Raw genomic sequence first — 23,450 nt, 5'->3', positions numbered from 1 at the left:
GCTTCTGGGTAACGACTGAGGAGGCTCGGAGAAAGCCAGGCAGGAGCCAGCCTCCAGGCTGCTCAGCGTGCCTCGCGCTCGGGGCGGGATCCTGCAGTCCTCCCGGCCCCATTTCAACAGATGGCAGAACAAATTCCTAATTAAGCACAAGAAAGTTTCCAGCTCAGCACATTCATGATTTTCCGGTCCCTTTGGTGCTCATTTTTCGCTTTTGTCTCTCTAGCTTATCACCACCCTGGGCAGTCCACTCATGGCTGCTGGACGGTCTGGGCCCTGAGACGGGAGGAGGAAGAGGCAGAGCGTGCCGGAGGGGCATGGGACATGGCCCCACACCTGCTTTTCAAGGGCGACATGAAAAGGGAGTCCGTTGCCAACTGACAACTTGGTGCAGACTTGAGAGGACACACAGGGCTTTGATGCTCAGTGCCTTTAGAGGAGTTCTAGAAAAATCACCCGGGGTGAGCGTGGGCCCCCTCAGACGGCCCGTGAACGCCCAGTGGGGGACAACCTGGTCAAGGGCGCATGTGCTCCCAGGCCCCTCCTGATGCCGCACCCGTCTTCCACCAGGTCCACCAGGAAAACGCCCAGGCGGCTGCAGTGTCCTCGCTGGGAACTGAACCCTAGGCTGGGCTGCATGTCAGTGCACTTAGCTGGGTAGTTTTCTTACTTGAGAAGGCTTTGTGCCACAGAGGTTTGCTTCTCGAGCCCAGAGGCCTGAGTGTTCGGGAGAAAAATGACTGCGCGTGCCCGGAGCCCTCTGGGGGGAGGCTGGCAGAGAGGCTCTGGCGGTCTCATCATCTCTCGGATCAAAGGGAGAAAAGGGGCAAACGACTTGCAAAGACAACAATGTCCAGACAATGTCACCACCCCAACAGGAGCGTGGATGACCTTCATGAGCTGGTCTCTATCTCAAGCCCACTCTGCGGCCACATGCCTCTCTCAAGGCCGCAGCCCCCTCACTGTGCTGAGCTGCAGGGGGCTGCCTGGAGGGCCAGGGCCTTGGGGAGACCCAGAGCCTTCCCACAGCTGTCCCTGAGGCTCCCCGCAGCCGCCAGCCACCTCACTGCTCGGTGGGAGGGGCTCTGGTTGGGGAGAAAGAGGCAGAATGGGGTTGCCAGGGGCCAGTGGCCGACTCCACCCGTGAGAGGGCTCCAGCAGCAGGAGGGAAAGGGCAGTGTCTGTCTCCAGCTGCCTCCAAGGCCCCTGGGGCCCTGCAGAAGCTCGGCACCTCCTCTGCAGGTGGGGGCTGTGCAGACTGGGGTCTGGGGGAGCCTCGAATCCTGTCAGCCTCCTCCTCACCCTCTTACAATTCATCCTCTTTTAATGAATGTACTGCTCACCAGCCAGATTTCCTCACGCTGACAGACATGGGGGTGCTACGGAAGCCATTAACTGTCATTATCCAGGCAGCTATCCCTCTGTGGACTGACATCGAAATCCACCCCATCGCTGCGCTCCTCAAGCTGCTCCTGCCCCCCTCAGTCAGAGGGAGAGGGACTGGAAACCAGCACTTAACTCACCCTTCCCACTGCTAATGCAGCAGGTCAAGGACAGCCAATGCCAAGCAGGCAGAGGACAGATGTTCAGGACTCTGGAACCCAGCTGCTGGGACAACAGATTAAACCAGGGAAGTGAGGAAGAAAAATGTTTTTCTTCAAATACTGTTCTACCGAGAAAACTCCTTCTGAAGGTCACCAGGGCTTTGAAAATACTTCCTATAAGCAGATTTATAAGGGGAAGGGTGGTTGGCCACTAGTTCTGACATCTGCTGATCCCAGATGTTTGGACACAATCCTTCCTGGCCTCTGAGGAGGCTCTATTACAGCACCGTGCCCCTAAAGCTGGTGAGATCCTCATATTCTAAGCAACGAGCTCTTTTTTCCCCATGTGGTCATATTAATTTAATCCAGGGCTTTGGAGCTTAAGAATAAAATATGAAAAAAACACTCTGTAGGTGAGAATAGGCTCAGACCCACTGAATGGGCTAGACAAAGAATCTTGCCCCATCCGGGTATCAAACAGGTGTCCTCCTGTCACCTCTTCTCGATGGATGATGATGGACAGGCTCACCAATCACAGAGGCCCCAGAACTCACTCTATAGATCACGCAGCCCTGCTCTCATTTTCCTGCAAGGACGGACCAGGAGTGGGAAGAAGTGACAGGCTGCTGGGTCTGGTTCAAACCAAGAATGTCCCAGCACTGACATATGTCCCCTTGGAGCAGAGCAGGAGCCTTCCCCAGCCGTGAGCTCCCGTCCATCTGCCCTGTAGGGGTGGGGCTCGCCTGGATGACAGTCACATTCCCTTCCAACTGAAGATGCCAGGACTCTCGTGAGGCAGTGGCTTCTTATACTGGGGTCTTGTAATTTGGACTGGTGGGGCCTAGGGCACTGGAGGTGCCAGACTTGCTGGAAATCATTTGGATCAGAACCACCTGAGCTTGTTGGGTTTTTTTTGTTTTGTTTTTTTTGTATTTTTCTGAAGCTGGAAATGGGGAGAGACAGTCAGACAGACCCCCGCATGCGCCCGACCGGGATCCACTTGGCACGCCCACCAGGGGCGAGGCTCTGCCCACCAGGGGGCGATGCTCTGCCCCTCCGGGGCGTCGCTCTGTTGTGACCAGAGCCACTCTAGCGCCTGGGGCAGAGGCCAAGGAGCCATCCCCAGCGCCATCTTTGCTCCAATGGAGCCTCGGCTGCGGGAGGGGAAGAGAGAGACAGAGAGGAAGGAGAGGGGGAGGGGCGGAGAAGCAGATGGGCGCTTCTCCTGTGTGCCCTGGCCAGGAATCGAACCCGGGACCTCTGCACGCCAGGCCGACGCTCTACCACTGAGCCAACCGGCCAGGGCCGAGCTTGTCACAATCTAATGCTGAATGCTGGTGTGCGACAGGAGCACATTGACCCTGAGTTCTGAGGAGGGGCGGCCGCAGGTGGAGGCGGAGGGAGTCAGGAGAGAGGAGTTCCAACCAGGACAGCAAGTGTTTTTGCTTTTAGATCAACGTGCAACCTGATCCCTGAGCAGAGCCAGCTATTGGGGTGGCAGAGAGCCCTCACCCTCCTGTCCTGGATCCAGGTGGGGTCAACAGCCTGGCCTCTTCCAGGTGGTTGGCAGGATGGTGTAGTGGAGTGAATGAGCTCCATACTACACACCGGATTTAAAGGGAGAGACCCCAACTCCCCTGAGGAAAACAGTGCTCTTGCTCAGTGGGGAGTCAGCCAGTTAGAGGCACTATAGATAAGTGCCTTTTCACACCCCGGTGGCTGGGGGTGTGGAGGCAGCTGCCATGGCCCACTGGTTTTACGGCACAGCTCTCCTGCCCTGAAGGGAGCAGAGCCCTGACCAAGGCCTTCCGGGGCCCAGCCCCCATTTGCAGGTCATGGGGACCCAGTGTGGGCCTGTGAAAAAGGCTGGTTCCAGAACTGGCAGTCCCAGGCCTCGCTCCAGTTCTGCCCACACTACATGACCTTGAAGTGACTATACTTTTTCAGTACTACATTTCCCTTACTAAAAAGGCAGGCAGAGCACCGGCCTCCTCCTTGTCCCCTGGGGACCCACAGACACCGCACCACATTCCAGCGGCAGCTAGGAGCTGGCCTGGCTGCCTCAGGAAGGGTTAGGAGGGGACAAAGGGAGAAAGGGCAGAGATTCAGATGTTTCTTGGACTCACCGATCCATCTCATCAGGGAGGTCAGGATCTGCAGGTACTTGGTCTTCTGGACGTCAAAGAAGGTGAAGGGGCCCAGGAGGAGAGTGAAGACAGCCTGGGTGACAAAACAGGAGTGAGGCGGGCACAGGGGCCAGGCTACACAGAGCACACTATATGTGGAGAGGACTTGCCACTCACACAGCCTCTGCCCAGGACTGCGGCCAGTCCTAACCCAGGTGTGCACCTGGACTGGCAGAGGCTCCCTGGGCCAGGGAGCACTGGCAGGGAGTTCCCAGGGTTCCTAACCCAGGTGTGCACCTGGACTGGCAGAGGCTCCCTGGGCCAAGGAGCATGGCAGGGAGTTTCCAGGGTTCCTAACCCAGGTGTGCACCTGGACTGGCAGAGGCTTCCTGGGCCAAGGAGCATGGCAGGGAGTTTCCAGGGTTCCTAACCCAGGTGTGCACCTGGACTGGCAGAGGCTCCCTGGGCCAGGGAGCATGGCAGAGAGTTTCCAGGGTTCCTAACCCAGGTGTGCACCTGGACTGGCAGAGGCTCCCTGGGCCAGGGAGCATGGCAGGGAGTTTCCAGGGTCACAAGCTCAACAATGTCAGAGCCGTGCCTCTCTGCCGTTCCTCAAACCTGTCGTCAAACTCCTGGAAAGGAGTTTCCAGGCAAGTTCCAGGTGATATCCTAGGGACCTCGCCTGCTCACTCTCTTCAGCAGACACTAACTAAGGATTCACAGCCCAGCTTTGGGCCGGGTATGAGCATGGATCCAGCACTAGAGAGCAGCAAGAGGACCTGAAGAAGCACCAGGCATGCCTCGGGCCCTCACAATGCAGGGCAGTGGAGGGGACACCATTCTGACGGGTTCCGAGGAAAGAAGCAATCAGGATGTCCTCAATCAGCAATGATTTTAACTTAAAGAGAAAGGAGCAGGGACCACAACTAGTGGCTTCCAGGGCAAAGCCCTGAGAAGTAGCCGAGGCCACAAAGAGAAAGGCTGCATCCAGGAAAGCGGTGGGGGAGTGGAGTGGGGGTGGGGTCCAGCCCCAGGAGGTGCTGCCGGCACCTTGTTCCCTTTCTCTTTGAAGAACAGGGGAGAGTGGATGTTTACTTATAAAAAGAAAAATTCAAAGCCTGTCTTTGAAAACTGGTCTGTGGGAAATTTGAACCCTTTTTGCAAAAGAAATTGGGGTAAATGAGAAACAGCAGGGCTGGCGCTGGGAAGTGGGGAAGGGGAGGGTTTCCAATGCCGAACTGGGTGCTCACGAGGCAGAGGAACTGAAAGCCGCTGGTTGGAGTTGCAGTGATGGCGCCATTTCCAATCTGCCACTCAGAAGCAGCAGAGGCATCAGACCTTATTAACATGTACACTGTGCCATTTTAGCACGTAATGTTAATGATGCTCACCAGAGATGCGGCAGACGGCTAGGAAGCCTGACTGTGGGGAGTGGGGCCCCCTCTGGGGAGCCGAGCCCTGGTCCTGGGATCAGGGTGAACATACTGCAGCTGCCAGGCCGGGAAGCCAGTGCCCAGCCGCTGCCCTGTGGCAGGCAGGCTGGAGCCCCACAAAAGGGGGGCTGAGGCCCCCCTCCATCAAAAGTAGAGCAGGATGTGGAGGAAGCTGTGACCTCTTATCCAAGTCCATTATCACTGTGAGAATGAATGACACAAAAGACTGAAGTGCCGGCTTACAGAGAAGGCTCTAATTAGCTGGGTGGGTGAGGCCTGGCAGTCGCCAGGGCTGGGAGACTTCTGGAAAGAGCTTCCCGCTGGGGGTCTAGAACCACATCTGCTTCTGCTCAGGAGGTGGCGGGGGAGAGTCTCCATCAGGCCAGGGTGACTGGAGAGGTGGAGGAAAGGGACAGTCTGGATAGCCCTTAGCAGTTCCCTCAGGCCCAGGGAAGGGGCTGGGGACACAGGAAGAATCACCCCTCTCTGCCAAGAAGGTCTGTGTGCAGCTCTGTCAGCAAGTCATTTAGAAAAATTACTGCTTCAGGGAGACTTTCCACTGACCAACTTCTCTTCTGAAGGATGGGAGGGAGATGTGTGGAAGAACACAGCCAAAGCCACTGGCCACTAGGGTTTCCAAATCACTGTGGCCTGACCCACTCTGGATTCCTGGAGTGCCTGGAGGCCGGAGGGGAGGTGTTTGTCTCTGGCCTGCAATGCCCCACACTGAAAGCATGTACTCCAGCTGTGGGTGCTGGACATTTCCTTGGGGGCGGCTTCCATGGGAGGTCAGCTCTCATCTGTGAAGGCTAAAGACTGGTCTTTAGAAAGCTCCACTGTGTAAAACACAGGGGAGAGCAGGATCAACCCAAAGGCAGGCAGAGCATTCTGCCCCTGCAGGCCCTTTCTGTCCCTGCATTGGTCTTTTCTTCAGAAGTCCTTTCTCGGATGCCAAATCCACCTTCATCCTCCTCCTTAGCAGATGTTTATCACGATCCCACCGTACAGGAGGCCCATTTTATGAAACCCTGTCAGATGGGATCTCAGCCCGCTAGAGCATCCTTCTGTTTAAAGAGACCAAGTGTATGGATGTATCTCAAGACAGCAGAGTAAGAACTGCATGTGAGGGGCCAGCTCAGAGATGGGGATAGGAGTTAAGAGGCCCTCAGGTGAGGGTCCACCCCTGCCTGGCTCTCTCACATAGAGTTCTAAGGACAGCAGGTCTATCCTCTGAGTGGGAACAGGTGGTGAAGGGCTATTCTGGAGGACTCCTTTGGCCAACAGCTGTGACATCCACGGCTGGATGGCAGCTGGGATGTGGTTTCCTTTTCTTTTGATGCTGAGGACCACAGACTGACTGCACACTCGGGAGGCTGCGGGGCCACTGAGCCAGAGGAAACGCGCACAGACTGCCAAACAGCAGCCCTTGCATGGGTGGCTGGCATGCGTCAGAGGCCCAGACCGAGACACACAGCACAAGCTGGGGCTAATTACGGAACAGGTGTCCTCTGCAAATTAGTCAGGGCCAGCTTGGCACCTGCAGGGCTGGCGTCGGGCTGGGGAAGAACAGAGGATGCAGAGCAGTGGCATGGGCTGCACACCACAGGCGCTGCAGTCCTTTGGAGGAAATGGAGCTCAGGAGATGAGACAGCTCCGGTGTCCGATTGTCTAGTGTGGACAGAGCTCATCTCTGAATGCTGAACAGTCAAGTATGGCCCCTTCTGTTTTCCCTTGCCCCCTCTTTCTTTCCTTTCTTTCCTTTCTTTCCTTTCTTTTCTTTCTTTCTTTCTTTCTTTCTTTCTTTCTTTCTTTCTTTCTTTCTTTCTTTCTTTCTTTCTTTCTTTCTTTCTTTTCTTTCTTTCTCTTTCTCTCTTTCTCTCTTTCTTTCTCTTTCTCTCTTTCTCTTTCTTTCTTTCTTTCTCTCTTTCTTTCTCTCTTTCTTTCTCTCTCTCTCTCTCTTTCTCTCTCTCTCTCTTTCTTTTTCTTTCTCTCTTTCTTTCTTTCTCTCTCTCTTTCTCTCTCTCTCTTTCTTTCTTTCTTTTCTTTCTTTCTTTCCTTTCTTTCTTTTCTTTCTTTCTCTCTTTCTCTCTCTCGTTCTTTCTCTCTCTTTCTTTTCTTTCTTTCTCTCTTTCTTTCTTTCCTTCTTTCCTTCCTTCCTTCCCTTTCTTTCTTTCTTTCTTTCTTTTCTTCCTTCCTTCCTTCCTTCTTTCCTTTCTTTCTTTCTTTCTTTCTTTCTTTCTTTCTCTCTCTCTTTCTCTCTCTCTCTCTCTCTCTCTTTCTTTCTTTCTTTTTTTCTCTTTCTTTCTTTCTTTCTTTCTTTCTTTTTTTTACAGAGATAGAGAGAAAGTCAGAGGGATAGACAGGGACAGACAGACAGGAACGGAGAGAGATGAGAAGCATCAGTCATTAGTTTTTCGTTGCGACATCTTAGTTGTTCATTGATTGCTTTCTCATATGTGCCTTGACCGTGGGCCTTCAGCAGACCGAGTGACCCCTTGCTCAAGCCAGCGACCTTGGGTCCAAGCTGGTGAGCTTTGCTCAAACCAGATGAGCCCGCGTTCAAGCTGGTGACCCTGGGGTCTTGAACCTGGGTCCTCTGCATCCCAGTCCGACGCTCTATACACTAAGCCACTGCCTGGTCAGGCTCCCTTCCCATTTTTTAAAGAAAAGGAAAAGGAAAAGCCAAGAGACAGACTATCCTCTCTGGTCTTTTTGTCTAGCCTATATGACATTATTAATTAGCTGGCTCCTAAACAATTTTCCAACTCCCAAGTCCCATTGATCAGTTCAAACTCAGTCTCTGTTCAAGGACTCTCATAACCCAACTCATTGCAGGACTCAGGGACACCAACTGCTGCAGCCAAATCCATTAAAAAAATAAGAGTAAAAAATAAGGAACAATTCTTCAAAACTGGTCACTGGGCATAAAGCCCGAGACAGACCGGGGAGGGCGGATGCCAATGGGGCTGCTGTGTCGCTCTCTCTTTTCGGGCATGTCAGTTTAGACGGGCATCAGAGGCCCCACAGCAACCTTGCCAGACTTAGTGGACACGTGGCAGCTTGTGTTCCCAAGGCACTGCCGGCAACGTTTGGCCATGGTGTGTCCAGTGTCCTGGTGGCACTCTGAATTCAGCACAGGGTCCAGAGCTCACACAGTTGCCTCTCCTCCTGTGCTCCCATGTAGGTTAAGTGCACCACCTACCGCCAGTTGCTCTGGCTCCAAACATCCCCAATCCCTGATCCCTTCCTCACTGTCTGTACTGGGGTGGACCATCTAACCGGCTGGCTTAAAAACCACAGAAATGTGTTTTTTGCAGTCCTGGACAGGAAACGAGAGAGCACAGGGCAAGGGCTCCTAGCCCTGTGGGCATGGGGCTGGGGTGGGAACACGGGGGATTTATGGAGGCCATCATATTTAAAGTAAGAGTCCTCAGATAGGCAAAGGGCTGGGGAGAGCTCAGGACTGTCCCCTGAGGAATCTGTCCGCATCCCTTTGTCCCTGTCCTCTCCCTCCTGGGCCCAGAGCCAGCTGATGCTGAGGTTGTCAGACTCCCCACACTCAGCCCCAACCACACCTGCTTTTGTTAACACTCAAGGACTTGTCATTTTAGAGAAGACAAAGTCCAGTAGCTCCATGTCCTGGTTCCAGCCGCCTTTCTCAACCTTGTTTCTGAAGGCTCCACCCCGGAACCTACAGGTCAGCAGCCCTGGGCTGTTTGCATTGCCTACGTCTCAGTACCTCCTGCTACTGGGCCTGTGCTTGGCAAGCTCGTCACTCGCTTCTGCTGGACAAAGTCCTGCTGTCCTTCAAGTCCTACTGGAAAGCCTGCTCCTTCACCAGCTGCTGTCTTCTGATTCCTCTCTCTGGAATGAGCTATGTTCCCTCCCTCAGCCCCTACAGGAGGACTTAGCGGAACTAGGCACATGCCTGGGGGGCAGGGCTGGCAGGGAGGAGCCACATTTCTCCAGCCCCAAGGACAGGAGGACAAAGAGAGTCCCAATCTAACTTCCAGTCCTCTGTCCGCCAGAGGCCCGAAGGAAATCCACTCCTCAGGATCCGTGCTGCAGATATAAAATGGGACAAGGGCTTTGCTGAGACCCTGAAGTACAGACATTCAGGACTGCCAGCCTCTGGCATCTGGGAGCTGAAGGCTCAATCTCTACCTTGAGCCACCATGTCCCCCTTGCAATGGGAACAGCTGGCCCCAGCTGGAATGGGAGGAACACATGCTGTGCTACTTAAGAGAATGGATCTTCACACCAGGAACTCTCAGCTCAGACCTGTTGAGACAGAGCTGCATTCGCCACTGGCCTCCGGTTTCTCCAGTTTTAAACCTACAGGCCAATGATGCAGGGAGGGAAGGCTCCAGTGCAGCTCAACCTTGTGTCTACACAATGAGCCCAGGCCTGGCCACGCACTGCACTGTTTGCTTAGCTGTACAAAATGGGAAAGAGAAAGTGCCTGTGTCAGTGTCAGAGCCCAAAAGCAAAGCAGCTTGATGCCTATCTCCCCGTCCCCAAATTTCTCTGCAAGTTAGCTGGTCAGAGAAACAAAATGGAAAGTTAGCCTGACAGGCACAGTGGATTAAAGCATCGACCTGGAATGCTGAGGTTGCTGGTTCAAGGCCCCCAGCTTGCCCGGTCAAGGAATATTTGAGAAGCAACTACAATGATGCTTCTCCCCCTCTCTAAAATTAATAAAATAAAATCTTTAAAAAATAAAAATTTAAATTTGGAGCAAATCCCAAATCGAACTCTAGCTGCACACTCTCTGGGTCCTGCTCCTGCTCATCACACCGTTTTGTACAAGTTGCCCCAGGACAACATCAGCGCCCAGCGCTACAAGTCCTTACGGGTCCTTCTGTCTCACACCCTTCAGAGAAGGGGGAGGAGGGGTGGAGGGCACACTGTCCTTGGAGGAAAGACGATATGGGGGGAATGATGTCCTAAGTTACAGCATCCACAGGACAAATGTCCTAAAGAACTGAGCAACTCCATGGGACAGAGAACAATAACAAATGCCAGTGAGAGAATACTAAAGACAGGCCAGCCAGCCAGCTGTTGATCTAACTGGGGGAGGGGTTCTCCCAGCCCTGTTTCCTGGCTTAGATGACAGCCAAGGGTGGCACAGGGCGGCATCCTGTAAGGACGAAAGCCCAGTGGGCATGGAGCCAGCAGTGGCCAGCGAGACACGAAGGCAATGCTTCTGAGTGTCCCCTCAAACTGAGGGCGGGTCACTCACTAGGTAGCCGATTCTCAAGAGTACCCTGGAAAAAGAGGGGGGTTGGAGGCTTGTTTGTGGCTCCCAGTGTTGTGAACTTCCAGGAGCAAGAAATCAGGCATCAGCTTGCCCTTCACCCCACCTGTCAGCTCCTGGAGCTTCAACACAAAGGCAGTGGATCCACTTAGCGCCTCCTTGCTTCAGAGCTGGGGGGACTCGGATTTCTGTCAACAGGGGTGACTGCACAATGCTCTTAGAAGGTTGCATGGCAATGCACTACCTGACTGACCAAAAACACAGGACCTGCGGGCTAACTGCCGGACACAGGGTGTGCCCGACTCGGGGTGCAGGAGGCTACCTCAGGCACAGCTGACTCTCAGGACCGACCAGGGACGTAACTTTAAGCGGCAAAGGAAACGGATGCCCACACCATGGGGCTCTCCTCATGGGGAGCTAGGGGTTAAGGGATACTCAGGGTTAATGGCAACTCAGCAGGAACCCATCCCTGCACGGAAACTAAACTTTCCACAAATCCTTGAAGTACAGTGAAGAAATGTTCAAGGAGTCTATTTTTATTTTTCAAGTGGCTCTGAACATTTCAGTTCAGGAGTTTTTTATTTTTTCAACTTGAATGACAAAGTCTGGGGTTTTGTCCACAAAAAGGAGGTGAATTCTGAGGCAGTGAGGGACAATGGAGGGACCATGGGTTTCAGGGCCCCATGCACAGGGTGGGGGGTTCCATCCTGCGCTGCTGGGCTATGAGGCCCCAGGGCCTCAGTGGACTCCTCAAAGCACATTATGCGTTTACAGAAGGTGGTTGGTTAGCATCAGCATCAGCACACATCTACATCAGCACACTTGTCTATCTCCCAAACACCCCGGAGCCACGCAGAGACCCGAGGCCAGAGAATGTTAGGTCAGTGTTGTTACTATGGGATTCCGCTGTCTCCACCCAAGTTCAATAATGGTCCAAATGATCTCTAGGGGTGGCCAAGTTCTTCCAGACCAAATGACTGTGAGAACAAGAACAGGTGCTGGCCTGAAGCTGTGCTGGCAGCATGAGCCAAGCCCAGTGAGCCACCACCACAGCTGACCTGCCAACAGCCAGGAGGAAACGTGCCACACCATCGAGAAGAAGGCTGTCTGAGCTCTGCCAAAAGGTTGGCGCTTTCACCTGAAACGCTTGACAAATGAGGTTTCAGAAACAAGAGCAGTCCCCAAACAGGGCAGAAGATGAGCAGTGACCCTCTAATGGCCCAGTCCAGGGTCCCTAGGATCTGAGCTGTGGTGGGACGGGGGCCTTTTGCCAGGACAGTCACTAAGTCAACCATGAAGGAGACACTGCCAATCTCTCAGCCACAGATCCCTTAAGTATCGTTTACCTGGTGGAGAGTGAGTGACGAAGACAGTCGAGGCTGGGATGCCTCTGTGAGCGTGCTCACACACTCTACAGCCATGACTCATTCTGCCCAATGCCTCCCAGCAGGCACTGCTTAGGGCAAGTTACCACAGCGCCTTGTCCCTGGGTCCCATCTCCTCCCTTCCAAACCCTCGCCTAGAAGATACTTGGAGGACGATTCCTGAATAGATTGAGAGTCAGGTGAGGCTGAAAGATAAAAATGGAGAGTAAATGCCTATTTTTAAAAATGTGTGCTTCCTTTTTTTTTTTTTTTTTTTTTTGTATTTTTCTGAAGCTGGAAACGGGGAGGCAGTCAGACAAGACTCCTGCATGCGCCTGACCGGGATCCACCCGGCACACCCACCAGGGGGCGATGCTCTGCCCATCTGGGGCGTTGCTCTGTTGCAACCAGAGCCATTCTAGCACCTGAGGCAGAGGCCACAGAGCCATCCTCAGCGCCCGGGCCAACTTTGCTCCAATGGAGCCTTGGCTGTGGGAGGGGAAGAGAGAGACAGAGAGGAAGGAGAGGGATGCTTCTCCTGTGTGCCCTGGCCAGGAATCGAACCCAGGACTCCTGCACGCCAGGCCGACGCTCTAACACTGAGCAAACCAGCCAGGGCAAAAATGTGTGCTTCTTGAGCATAGAAGTTGACTTTGTTAATATGACTATTATCTCGTGACACCCTTCAGCAGAAAACCAAGTTCACTCAGGTCAAACAAGTCAGCCTTATTTTGAACAAGCAAGTGCAAATACATGTAACGTCATCAGCTCTCATGAAAAGGTAAGTTTACTTGCTAGAACATACCAAGTCTCCAAGAAAGAAGATACTGGGCCCCTGGGAGGGGAGGGTGCTGGGCCCCTAGGAGGGGAGAATGCTGGGTTGCCAGGAGAGGAGGGTGCTGAGCCCCAAACAAAGGCAATAATGAACTGAAAGGTCTGTATCTCTGCAGTGAGTTCTAAAGCAGTCCCTGAGCCACAGAACAGAGGTAAGGAACCAAATCCAGAACACAGGGGCTCCCGGCTGGTTCACCCCGAGGTTGGGGAGCTGGAGGAACACGTGTCTCTGCGCCCAGGGAACTGAGAAGAGGGTGAACCCCTGCCACAGCTTCTCAGAAAAGCGGCAGATGGGCCAGTGAGGCGATACCTTCCCAAGCTCTGGGAAAGTACTGGTGAAAATGTTATCGGGGAGCCTGGGAGAATGACTTTGGGGGGGGACCTGGAACAGGAGGCTGCACTCCTTTACCTGATGCTGCCCCCAAGGACCTGGTGGGCCATGCACCCCCACCACAAACAGCTCCAGCTGTCAGCACCACCTTCCAGAAGGCATGAACACTGTGGGTTATGGCTGCGGAGAGAAAAGATGAGCCTCCTGGACGGAGATGACAGGTAGCCGCTTCTGGGGAACCAGCGGTCGAGTGGCAGCTGCAATGCAGGCTGTGGGGGACGAGCACTTCCAGGACCCTCTGCACCAGCAGAACACGGGGTGGCTCAGGCCCCTGGGGCATCACTCAAAGACCTCGAGGAGCCTGGGGGATGCTGCCCTCCACCCATTGGCCCCAACACAACCAGGGCACTTGGAAGGCAGCTCTGTGCTCGCTCTGTAACTCCCCAGCACTCTGATCGAGAGGTCATCTTTGCCTGTTTGAGAGTCAAACATCCCTAGGCCCCTTCCTCAAAATCTCTGCCTCCTTGTTTTCAAGGCAACTGGAAACAGAGCAGACCGTGGGAAGAACCCAAATAACTTTCTTTCCTAGACAACTCTTGCCCTACTTAGATGAGATAGAAATTCGTAGTTAGGGACCTGAGGTTTGTAACCTGTCTCTATGGGTTTGGCTCTGGGAAGCAAAAGGGAGCCTGTCTCCTCCCTAGCCCACAGATGGTGATAAAGAAAGCTTGAGAAACTCATCATGAGCTTCTCTTACAGAGCAGTGTGACTTCTGACCGAGAGCCTGGCAGCCTAGCCCAGATTTAAAGATGGAGAAGCTGCCTCCTGGAAGGGAGTGAAAAGCCATGACCCAGTGGATGGCTCCTTCAGGACAGGGCGGGTGGCCTGGTCACGCACCACTGGGAAGCAGCTCCTGTGCTGTGACCGCTGCTGGAGGGAGCCCAGAATGCAGGTGGCTGTGGCTCCCAGGCGGCCATCTCGACCACGTCACAATCCCCTTCTGGCCCCCACCTTTGGAATCAAGACAGGTCCCAGGCACCTCGACCAGGCATCAAACCTGACATCCTCTCCAAGCCCCCAGCTGGGGGATGGTTGTGGGGCACGTTTTCAGGGAATGATGGTGGCAAGGAGCCTACCCTGCTTCCCAACACTCCCGAGGAGACTGGCCCGCCCTGCAGAGGAGGCTGTGCTCTGGCGACAGGGAAGAGACGCTCAGAGAATGTGTGAGAACCAACATTACTGAGCACCCACTGTGCGCCCAGACACATGTGCCCAGACTCGATGGCATTTCCACCTAAGATCTCGTTTTAAACCTGCCACCCTATCAATTATTGTCTTCGTTTTAGAAAACTGAGGTTGAGGGAGACTGAGTAACTTTTCTAGCATCTATAACTGCTAAGAGCAGCTGAGATCAGAACTCGGATTTCCGTACCCAAGCCCAGTCCCTCTTCAGGACACTTCACTGCCTGCCTGTCGGGGGCTGGGCTGGTCCAACGGCATCAGCCTGCCATTGCCGCTGTCACCTTGGCCCTCTCATTGGACAACACTGCGTGCCTGTGTTGTCTCTTTTTCAGCTGAGAGACCAGATGGTACCCAATGGTGGGCAGAGTTCCAGGGATTTGATGCCAAAGCTACAACCTTAGTGGTTTTGGGGAAAAGATAAATATTGTGGAAAACCTATGCAGTTACTAACTTAATGACAATAAGCTACTGGGGTTTATAAGGACAGCCTGGCTTCTCACAGTGTGAAAGATGGAGTGCACACCCACATGTCCAGGTGAAAAGACAGGCTTGATCCTGAGCTAGGTGGGCTGTAAGACACTAAGCCAAGGAGCTGGGCTGGGGCAGAGGCGTGCGTGTGAGGCTACGGGACGTAGGGTGAAACAGGAAGAAGGCTAGGGGTCTGCATGAAGAAACAAACCTGACTTTGGAGCCGGCACTTGTTCTGACGCCTCCCTGCTCACGTTTTCAGGCACCAAAAAGATGGCAAAGAAGAGATGGGTAGTGAGCCCTCCTCAACCTCCTGGTACACAAATGACTTCCGATTGCTCCCCACTTCCTCTCGTCCTCAAAGACAGGGTGTCCCTAAGCCCTTGCTGAGGGGCAGCTTGTGTCCTGCAGTGAAGAGCAGAGAATGACCTGGGCCTCTAGGAAAGGGGGGGGCCGGCTGGACACAAGGTTACTCTGGCCGGAGTGGTGGCCATCAGCTGTGGTGAGCCCTGGGCATGAGCGAGCCTGAGGTCTGATGGAGGGACTTGCTCACAGACCCAGCAGTCGTAGCCCAGCTGAGGGTGGGCTCATCCATTTAGCCATTCGTGGAGCAGCGGATCACACACAAAAGTCCAGAGAGTGACGTGTATGGCTGCAGGTGTCTCAGGGGAAGGGGCCCGAACTCATTCTGGGATAAGCAGGTGCTCACTGGACTCCAAAGCAAGGGAAGGCAGGCAAGGGGTGCAGAGCTGTGCAAGAACCCAGCGTCTTTGGAGGACAGTAGCCAGCAAGGGTGGGGCAGTGGTGAGAGAGAAGGTTCTAGAAGGAGACTAGAGCAGATGAAATTAGACATCGCCTCAGAGAGGAACTTCTGAAGGGTGCTAAGCAGGGAAGTGACAGACAGATTACTGTAGCGGGGCTGAAAGAATGAAAACACCAGCAACAGAAAAGCCTCGAGACCGTGGGGCTATCCCCATGCTGGCAGGGGCCCGCCTGGACCAGGGTTTTCCTGCATCCTGTGGGTGGGATTCTTCTCGGTCCTAATGGGAGGAAGTTGGAAAGGGACTTTAATCCTTTGAGCTACAGGTTCTGGAGGTGGAGAGAATGCTCCTGTCCATCAGTTGGGCTGCAGTGGTAAACGAGTGAGCGCCCGTCCAGGTCTATGCCGCAAGCCCCATGGGACCGGAGCGAGGAGGGTGCACGTGTCGGGCGGGCTGCAGTAAAACCTCTACAGCAACAGGAAACGGGTCTTGTAGGAGAGGCAGGGCTCTCCTCAGGGCAGGGAGTTAGAAAGCTCCAGAGAGTGGCAACCTCCTGCTCCCCTTGGGCTGAGTGAGCAGATGCAAAGATGAAAACTTCCCTGGGCACCGAGACTCCGTTTACTGGCCCTCACTTTTAGCCACTGAAATCTCTGCATGGAGAGTCATACATGCTGTGTGCTGATTTATTTGTAGAGAGGATGGGTACATGGCATTACTGCCCAGGGCTGATCCAGGAGGGCTGGCTGGGAGGAGTTGGGGGCTGCCCTGCACAGAGAGAAAGATGGAGGTGTTCATCTTGCTTGGCCACATGACCCAGGGGCCAGGGTCAATGGTCCCTACAGGTCCTTCAAACAAGAGGTTTTGGGAGCAGGTAGCTTGAGGAGTGCTCTGTACACCATGGGCTGTATCATGAGTGACGGGGTGGGGAGCCTCTGGGCCATCAAGCCTGCCCCTCAGCCCGGTTGGTAAAAAGCACTCATGCCGCCCCCTCCCAAACACTACCTGGCTCTGTTAGGAATTCAGCCACTCAGATCTCCTAGTGATGAGCAGTGCGTGTGCCTCACGGAATTCACAGCCTGCAGGCTGTCTGCATCTCTAGTTACCTGTAGGAATCTGATTGCTTCTGGTGCCCCTGCCCAGGGCTGTGGGGAGGCAGAGCCATCGCTCTCTGTCACCTCGACTGCCTGGTGTTTGTGCACTGCTCAGGAGGTGATCACTGCAGATACCCGAGCTCCCCCACCCCCCACTCCCCTCTAGCACTCGTCTCTAGGCAGGAAGAGCAGTGGCGGTGGGGATGCTCTGAGCTGAAGCTGGGGGCAGGGAGGGATGGAAGTCAGGTGCCCAGAATACAAAAGCCCTGCAGAGAGGAGCCACAAGAGCCAAGCTGGCGCTACCCCCTCCCCCTGCTGACATGAGACCTGGAAATAGACCCAAACGGAGCAGGGCTGGAATGGGATTCTTCACAGGTACTTGGAGGTAGGGAAGGAGAAAGACACCACAGTCAGGCTAACTAACAAGCTCTGTCCGAGGGGTGTAAGAATCACACCAACAACCCCCAGCTTCCTCCCTAGTCGATGGTCAGGGTGAGGACCCTCCATGGGCTGGCACACTGTGGACTCTAAGAGGAAGCCCAGAGCACCATATAGGGACCCAGGAGGGACTTGTTGGTCTCAGGTAACAAAGCAGTCACTGGCAAAGGGATGCTGTAGGAGCCCCTTTTCTCTTGGGGACACTCAGAGTCTGGAAGCAGGCTGGTCAGAGCAGGAGCCATGCTGTTCCGAAGGCACTGAGGCGCCTGAGGCGTCAACTCCGCTATGTCACTAAAGACGCCAGGCTAGGGACCTGAGCACACCTGCCTATACTCTGTCCCTGGTCACGACATATACGGCTCAGGAAGCCGTCCTCTAGGCAAACCAGAGCAGGCGAGACCATTTATTAAGCCTGTGAGGGTACTCAGCCAGCAGAACTTCTCAAAGGCGACAGTACACAGAATCACCCTCAGAACTGGTTGAAAACAGATTCCCGGACCATGTGGCCTTAGATTCTGCAACATTGGGCCCAAGGTGAGACCCAGGAATCTCTTTTTGGTTCACACGGCATGGCTCCTGCCCAGGAATCCCCTTTTAACAAGTGCCTAAAGCTATCCCTGTGCCAGTTAGTCCTGGAACTAAACTTTGAGACACAGTGGAGGCTCCTATTTCTGACCTGGGGAAGGAAAAGAGCTGGTTACCTGTCTCTCAGGTGGAACCCAGCCTCCCTGTGTCAGTGAGGAGGAAGGTGCCAGAACTGCTTGGATGTCACCAACTGTGTGTGTGTGTGTGTGTGTGTCTTCCAGCCCTAGTCAGCACCCAACACCTGGCCCAGCGGTCTCTTCCCTGTTCTTGTCAGGGTTTGCAGAGAATGTCGCAATGTGTGACTATAGGAACTTCTTCCCATGGCCAAACTCAGTATGCCTTGCTGTGCTCTGCGCCCCTGGATTCACACCTGCTACACAGTGTCTGCTCAGCAGCACCACCCATAGCACCTCCCTTTGCACTTGAAGGCTTATCAAAATGGACCTTGGTCTACTCTTGGCTAATCCACAAGATATCCGGAGCTCATGCTGATGAACCAGAAGTTAGTTATTAGTCTGCACCCTACCTGTTCATCTTGCAGAATGCCCATCATGCCCATGTCCCAGGCCCCTTTCTGCTAGCTGCCGTAAACCCTCTGGGGTTCTTCGGCTCCGCTGTCACCTAGGGGCCAGCCTGCCATCTGGAGAACGTGCCCACAGACACTTTTATTCTCTGCACAGTTTGCAAGTCAGTGTGCTGGTCGGGATGCCAGCACCACGAGGGGCATGGTTATTACTTTAGAAAAGGTGCTTTATTTAATTGAACAATTACTGCCAAGGCCCCAGGGCACCATTTAGAAAGACACCAGGTTCCGCTTATAACAGACACCCTGTAACTGGGCGTGAGTGGAACTCCGCAGGGCTGTTGCAAGTACTCTGTGCTCATCAACGGAATCAAAACGTCAGAGGGACATGGAGCTGGAGGAACAGAATGGTTTGGCACAGTTTTATTTCTAGTTAGCACAAAATATTTAAGGACATTCTAGATTACTTAAAACTACTGGGAGGCTGCTGGATTCCTTAGACTACAACTTTTTCCTGAATTTTTGGGAAAATAGAGCAAAGGGGAAAAAAAGCTCAGGGTGGTAGAGAGCAGGGCCTCTGAAATCAACAACGCAGACGTTTCCTCAGGAACACAAAGTCATGTTTAGCTCTTGGCCCAGAAATGGGAGGTTGGAAGCAGAGGGGCTGCAGCTCTGGGAGTGTGCCCGGAGCAGCTTCCTGAGGGGAAAGGACCGACCGTACATGGGTCAACGACCAGGAGCACCAGGCTGGCACCCCGCTGGGGCTCCTCACAGATAAGGAAGCTCAAGCCTTAAGCTCTGGGTGTGCCTGGCATCAGCGTGACGTGTGATGAAAACGGTCCTGAAAAAGCACAGTGCAGAAGGTCCCCAGCAGGGATGAACACTCCCCATGGAGACCTAGTTGGAAGTTTCCCAGCCAAACTGGCCCGTCCTGAGCGTGGGCTGAAGGCATGCACTCAAGATCTGCGGAGCTCTCCCAGCTCGGGCGTGTGTGGTCCCTGGCTGCTTCTCTCAGGTGGGCTGCCTGCGATGCCACCCCAAACCCCTGCTGCCTATCTCAACATGAACGGGGACTCAAGATTTCTGCACCTTTGCCCATGAACATGTGGATACCTCCCCTACACAGGGATGGGTCTCTAAACTGCTCTATTTATCAAGGCTTCATTTTCAGAGTACTGTTTTAAACACACTAGGGAAACTAAGTACTTAAGAGAAACCTGTGGGGAGTCCGACTGTAAAGTAATCAATCATTTTGTAACAAATAATCACCCCCTCCCCCAGTTTGTTTCATACATTTGGATCTTCACATAATGGGGTTTAGTAAGAGTTGCTGAGTATGCCTGGGGTGGTGGCCACTAGGTAACTAGTGGTGGTACTAGGTAACTTCACCATGTTGCTGTCCTCTGGGTGAACTTGGGCATGGGAGTGGGGTGAAAGGGTGAGGAAGCAGACATGTCAAATTGACATTTTCCCACATGTCCAGGAATAAAACCTGCTCGCCTTGAGCAAGTGGTATTTGCAAGATGTACTGGTTACTTTACAGACAATGGGGATGGGGGTAAAAAGACCCAGGACATTTTACCAGGGGCAGAGGGACAGTTGAACTGCCATGATGAGGACAGTGGCTGGCAATTAATTTGGTTCATGAGCTAGAGCCACGTCCTCTTCATCCAGCAGGACACAGGAAAGCCTGGAGGACTACAGCTAACGCCAAAACGCAGCTTCTGAGGCTTGGGGGAAGGGAGTGAGGTTGTCCAGCAGAAACCAATCCCACGGGCTTGTGATCCACTTTCTCATAACCTGGTGTCTTTCCTGGGAATGTGCAGAAGGGCAAGCATTGTCCTCTAAGCTAGTGTGTCAGGTATCAGCTATGGTTGAGGCAGCATATGACGGATGGCGGCCTTAATGCCAGCCGACAGAACCCATGTCCCCGAGAGCCACTTTAAAATAAAAACTACCCTCTCAGCCCTGGCTGGTTGGCTCAGTGGTAGAGCGTCGGCCTGGCGTGCAGAAGTCCCAGGTTCGATTCCCGGCCAGGGCACACAGGAGAAGCGCCCATCTGCTTCTCCACCCCTCCCCCTCTCCTTCCTCTCTGTCTCTCTCTTCCCCTCCTGCAGCCGAGGCTCCATTGGAGCAAAAATGGCCCGGGCGCTGGGGATGGCTCCTTGGCCTCTGCCCCAGGCGCTAGAGTGGCTCTGGTCGCAACAGAGCGACGCCCCGGAGGGGCAGAGCATCGTTCCCTGGTGGGCAGAGCGTCGCCCTGGTGGGGGTGCCGGGTGGATCCCGGTCAGGCGCATGCGGGAGTCTGTCTGACTGTCTCTCCCCGTTTCCAGCTTCAGAAAAATACCAAAAAAACCCACCCTCTCACTGAGCTGGAGGAAGCTAGGGCCAAACACCTAAAGGCACTTGCTCGGGTGGGAGGGAATCCAGATGAAGGTTACTGTGGCCCAGGGAGGTGCTCCCAGGTCTCCTGGGAAAAGTGAGACTGGTCCGGAGCAACGCTGGGCAACAGCTGGTTAGGCACTGTGGGTGGAATGGAGGCCATGGCCAGACAGTAGCAGCAGGTGGGGGGTGGGGAGTGTGTGTGATGAGACAGTGGAGGCTCACGAGGTTCCTTGGCAAGAGTTTGCTAGACAAACCACAGCACTGAGTGACAGGGTAATCTGAATTTCATTTAGAAAGGGCTGGGCTTGGGAATAGAAAGCACGCCAAAATACAAGAAGCCATTCCCAGGACGAGATATATAGACAGCTCCACAGAGGGGGTGGGGAGGGGAGACAGAAAGAAAAACACAGGCCTGTCTCTATATTATTGATTTCCTTGAAAAAGAAAGAGACCAGCTGATCCTTCAAAGTCAGTCACTTCAGCCTGAGTACTGGTCATTGCTTGAAGTTAGAATTCACTTGACGTTAGGGATCCAGCTTTCTGGGTAGTGGGTGCACACATTCCGGGGTAGGGGGAGGAATGTATCCTTCCTGAGACCCAAGATCATGAGAGGAAAGCAGAGGGCCAGCACGTGGGGCTGGGGCTGTGTGCTGGGACACAGAGCCGGAGGAGCTGGCTGCAGGCATCGCAGCCCACCACCGTGCCGAGGGCCAGCACGTGGGGCTGGGGCTGTGTGCTGGGACACAGAGCCGGAGGAGCTGGCTGCAGCCATCGCAGCCCACTGCCATGCCGAGGGCCAGCACATGGGGTGGGGCTGTGTGCTGGGACAGAGCTGGAGGAGCTGGCTGCAGCGATCGCAGCCCACTGCCATGCCGAGGGCCAGCACATGGGGTGGGGCTGTGTGCTGGGACAGAGCTGGAGGAGCTGGCTGCAGGCATCACAGACCACCGCCGTGCCGAGCTCGGGCCAGGAGAGCTCTCCCCTCCCTGCATTTGCCGTGGCCACCCAGTGTAACTGGCATCTTCCCATGGGCCGGTGGGGAGAAAAGAGTGAGAGGCAAGACAACACTGACCTATCTAGCGGCTCTAGAACCGAATGAGGAGCTGACATTGTGGGAGGAAGACATACAGGGAAAGAAAAACATGTGCTTCCTTTGTGATAGTCCTGGGAGGCCCCCAAACATTCACTGTTCTCTGAAGGAGGTGCCTGGATGCCCCTGACCCTGTAAGCAACACTCTCCCAGACCCAGGCAACCAAGAATCTCCTCTCAGCTTGTTTCATTAACATAAGGGGCGGGGGGCTGTCACCAGCCGGAGAAGAGAAGTTGCCACCAGAACCATTTACTGAGCTTAGGACCCTGTTCCGTTTCCAGACAGAACCGCCCCATCAAACCCTCCACAAGGACGGTTCATCTGTCCTGCCAACTCCCTCCGCCCTCCGGGGCCACACTTCCTAACTGCCTAGCTTTATTCCACGCCAGGTTCCGGCCACTGCACAGATATGGATGGGGCAGCATTCACACGGCACCCTACGGGAGCTGTGATCTGGGGGCACATGGTGGTGCCCCTGGGGGTGTGCAGCAGTGTCCTCGAGAGTCCCCAAGTCCTGTGAGGTCACTGCTGCTGCTAAAACTTGTTCCATATGAACTTGCCCGCTTCACAGGTACTGAAGGCCTCTAGGCCACCTCCTGTCCCAGAATTGGTAAGAATAAATATTCAAGTGATGGCAGCGGTGACCCATTTATTAGCAGATGCCACAGCCCCAGGGCACAGTGGCTGATGCTGAAAGAACTCAGAGGCCGGGGCCGGGGAGGAGTAACGTCCTTGGGAAGACGTCTTCGATGCCAGCGCTCCTTGAGTGAAACGGGAGAGGCCCGCCTCACTATCTAGGAGGCAAGCGAGGGCGGCAAGGTACAGCAAAGCAATCAGGCCGATGAACAGGAAGTCCAGACACGGATCACTGCACCAACACCTTCCTCGGCAGAGTCGCCCGACTCCCTGCAACCGTCAAGCTCCAAGGGCTGAGGAACACACGTGACCTGCCCCCTCCTGCCTGGGCCTGGCAGCGGAGCTGCCCTGCTAGCTGAGCAAGTCTGTGTCACCAGGACCAGAGGACATGGCTGAGAGGCCAAAGAACCAGCTGCCATCTCTGCCTCAGCTCTGTGACCCTGGGGAAGTCACAGCCTCCAAGTCTCAGTCTCAGTTTTCTCTGCTATAAAAGGGATGATGTCACAGACCTGACTGTGTGTCCCGGACAACCCCATTGGAAATGAGAAAGTAGCAGGTAATGTGTTACGCCAACGCAAAACAAGCCACAGCAGGAAGGACCAGTTACAGTTTGGCAGGCCACTGTCCTGGGTCAGCATTACTCCACTCTCCACGCCCCTCCCCCCGAAACGATGCTTTCCCCTCAGATGGTGCTGCTTGACCAGCTGGTTTTATAAAAGGGATGGTATACTCTTCTAAGTGCTGCAAATGGCTAGCAGCAAGTGTTGCTGTGGAAGACAGAGCCAGGATGGGACCAGAGAACATGCCTCCTGGCAGAGGGAAACCAGGACTCGCAGGAAGGCTGGGGAGGCCCTTGTGATGTTAGCTTGAGCCCTGTTCTCAGACTATCCACTCCTCTAGGAAGAGTACGCCCAACAGAACTCCCCCTGAGGCCCCCAACACACACACTGCCTCTTCAAGGGGGTGTCAGAGGGGTCTCTCCAAAGGGGGCAGGTCAGGGGGGAGTGCGGCAGAGGGCAGGTCAGGGGGGAGTGCGGCAGAGGGGAGGTCAGGGGGGAGTGCGGCAGAGGGGAGGTCAGGGGGGAGTGCGGCAGAGGGCAGGTCAGGGGGGAGTGCGGCAGAGGGGCAGGTCAGGGGGGAGTGCGGCAGAGGGCAGGTCAGGGGGGAGTGTGGCAGAGGGGAGGTCAGGGGGGAGTGCGGCAGAGGGCAGGTCAGGGGGGAGTGCAGCAGAGGGGAGGTCAGGGGGGAGTGCGGCAGAGGGGCAGGTCAGGGGGGAGTGCGGCAGAGGGCAGGTCAGGGGGGAGTGCGGCAGAGGGGAGGTCAGGGGGGAGTGCGGCAGAGGGG

The 23,450-nt window shown here is 54.7% G+C and overlaps 1 protein-coding gene across 2 annotated transcripts in view; it reads right to left on the bottom strand.

The window, feature by feature from the left end:
- Positions 1-23,450, bottom strand: part of TMEM104 (transmembrane protein 104) — a 55,992-nt gene that overhangs the window by 10,601 nt on the left and 21,941 nt on the right. For both annotated transcript variants that reach the window (XM_066386859.1, XM_066386860.1), the window contains exon 9: positions 3,668-3,761. In XM_066386859.1, the coding sequence (XP_066242956.1) occupies positions 3,668-3,761 (94 nt within the window). The remainder of the gene's footprint in view (positions 1-3,667; positions 3,762-23,450) is intronic.

Source organism: Saccopteryx leptura, chromosome 5 (assembly GCF_036850995.1).
Source record: "Saccopteryx leptura isolate mSacLep1 chromosome 5, mSacLep1_pri_phased_curated, whole genome shotgun sequence".
Lineage (NCBI taxonomy): Eukaryota > Metazoa > Chordata > Mammalia > Chiroptera > Emballonuridae > Saccopteryx > Saccopteryx leptura.
This window is presented reverse-complemented; position numbering and strand designations above follow the sequence as displayed.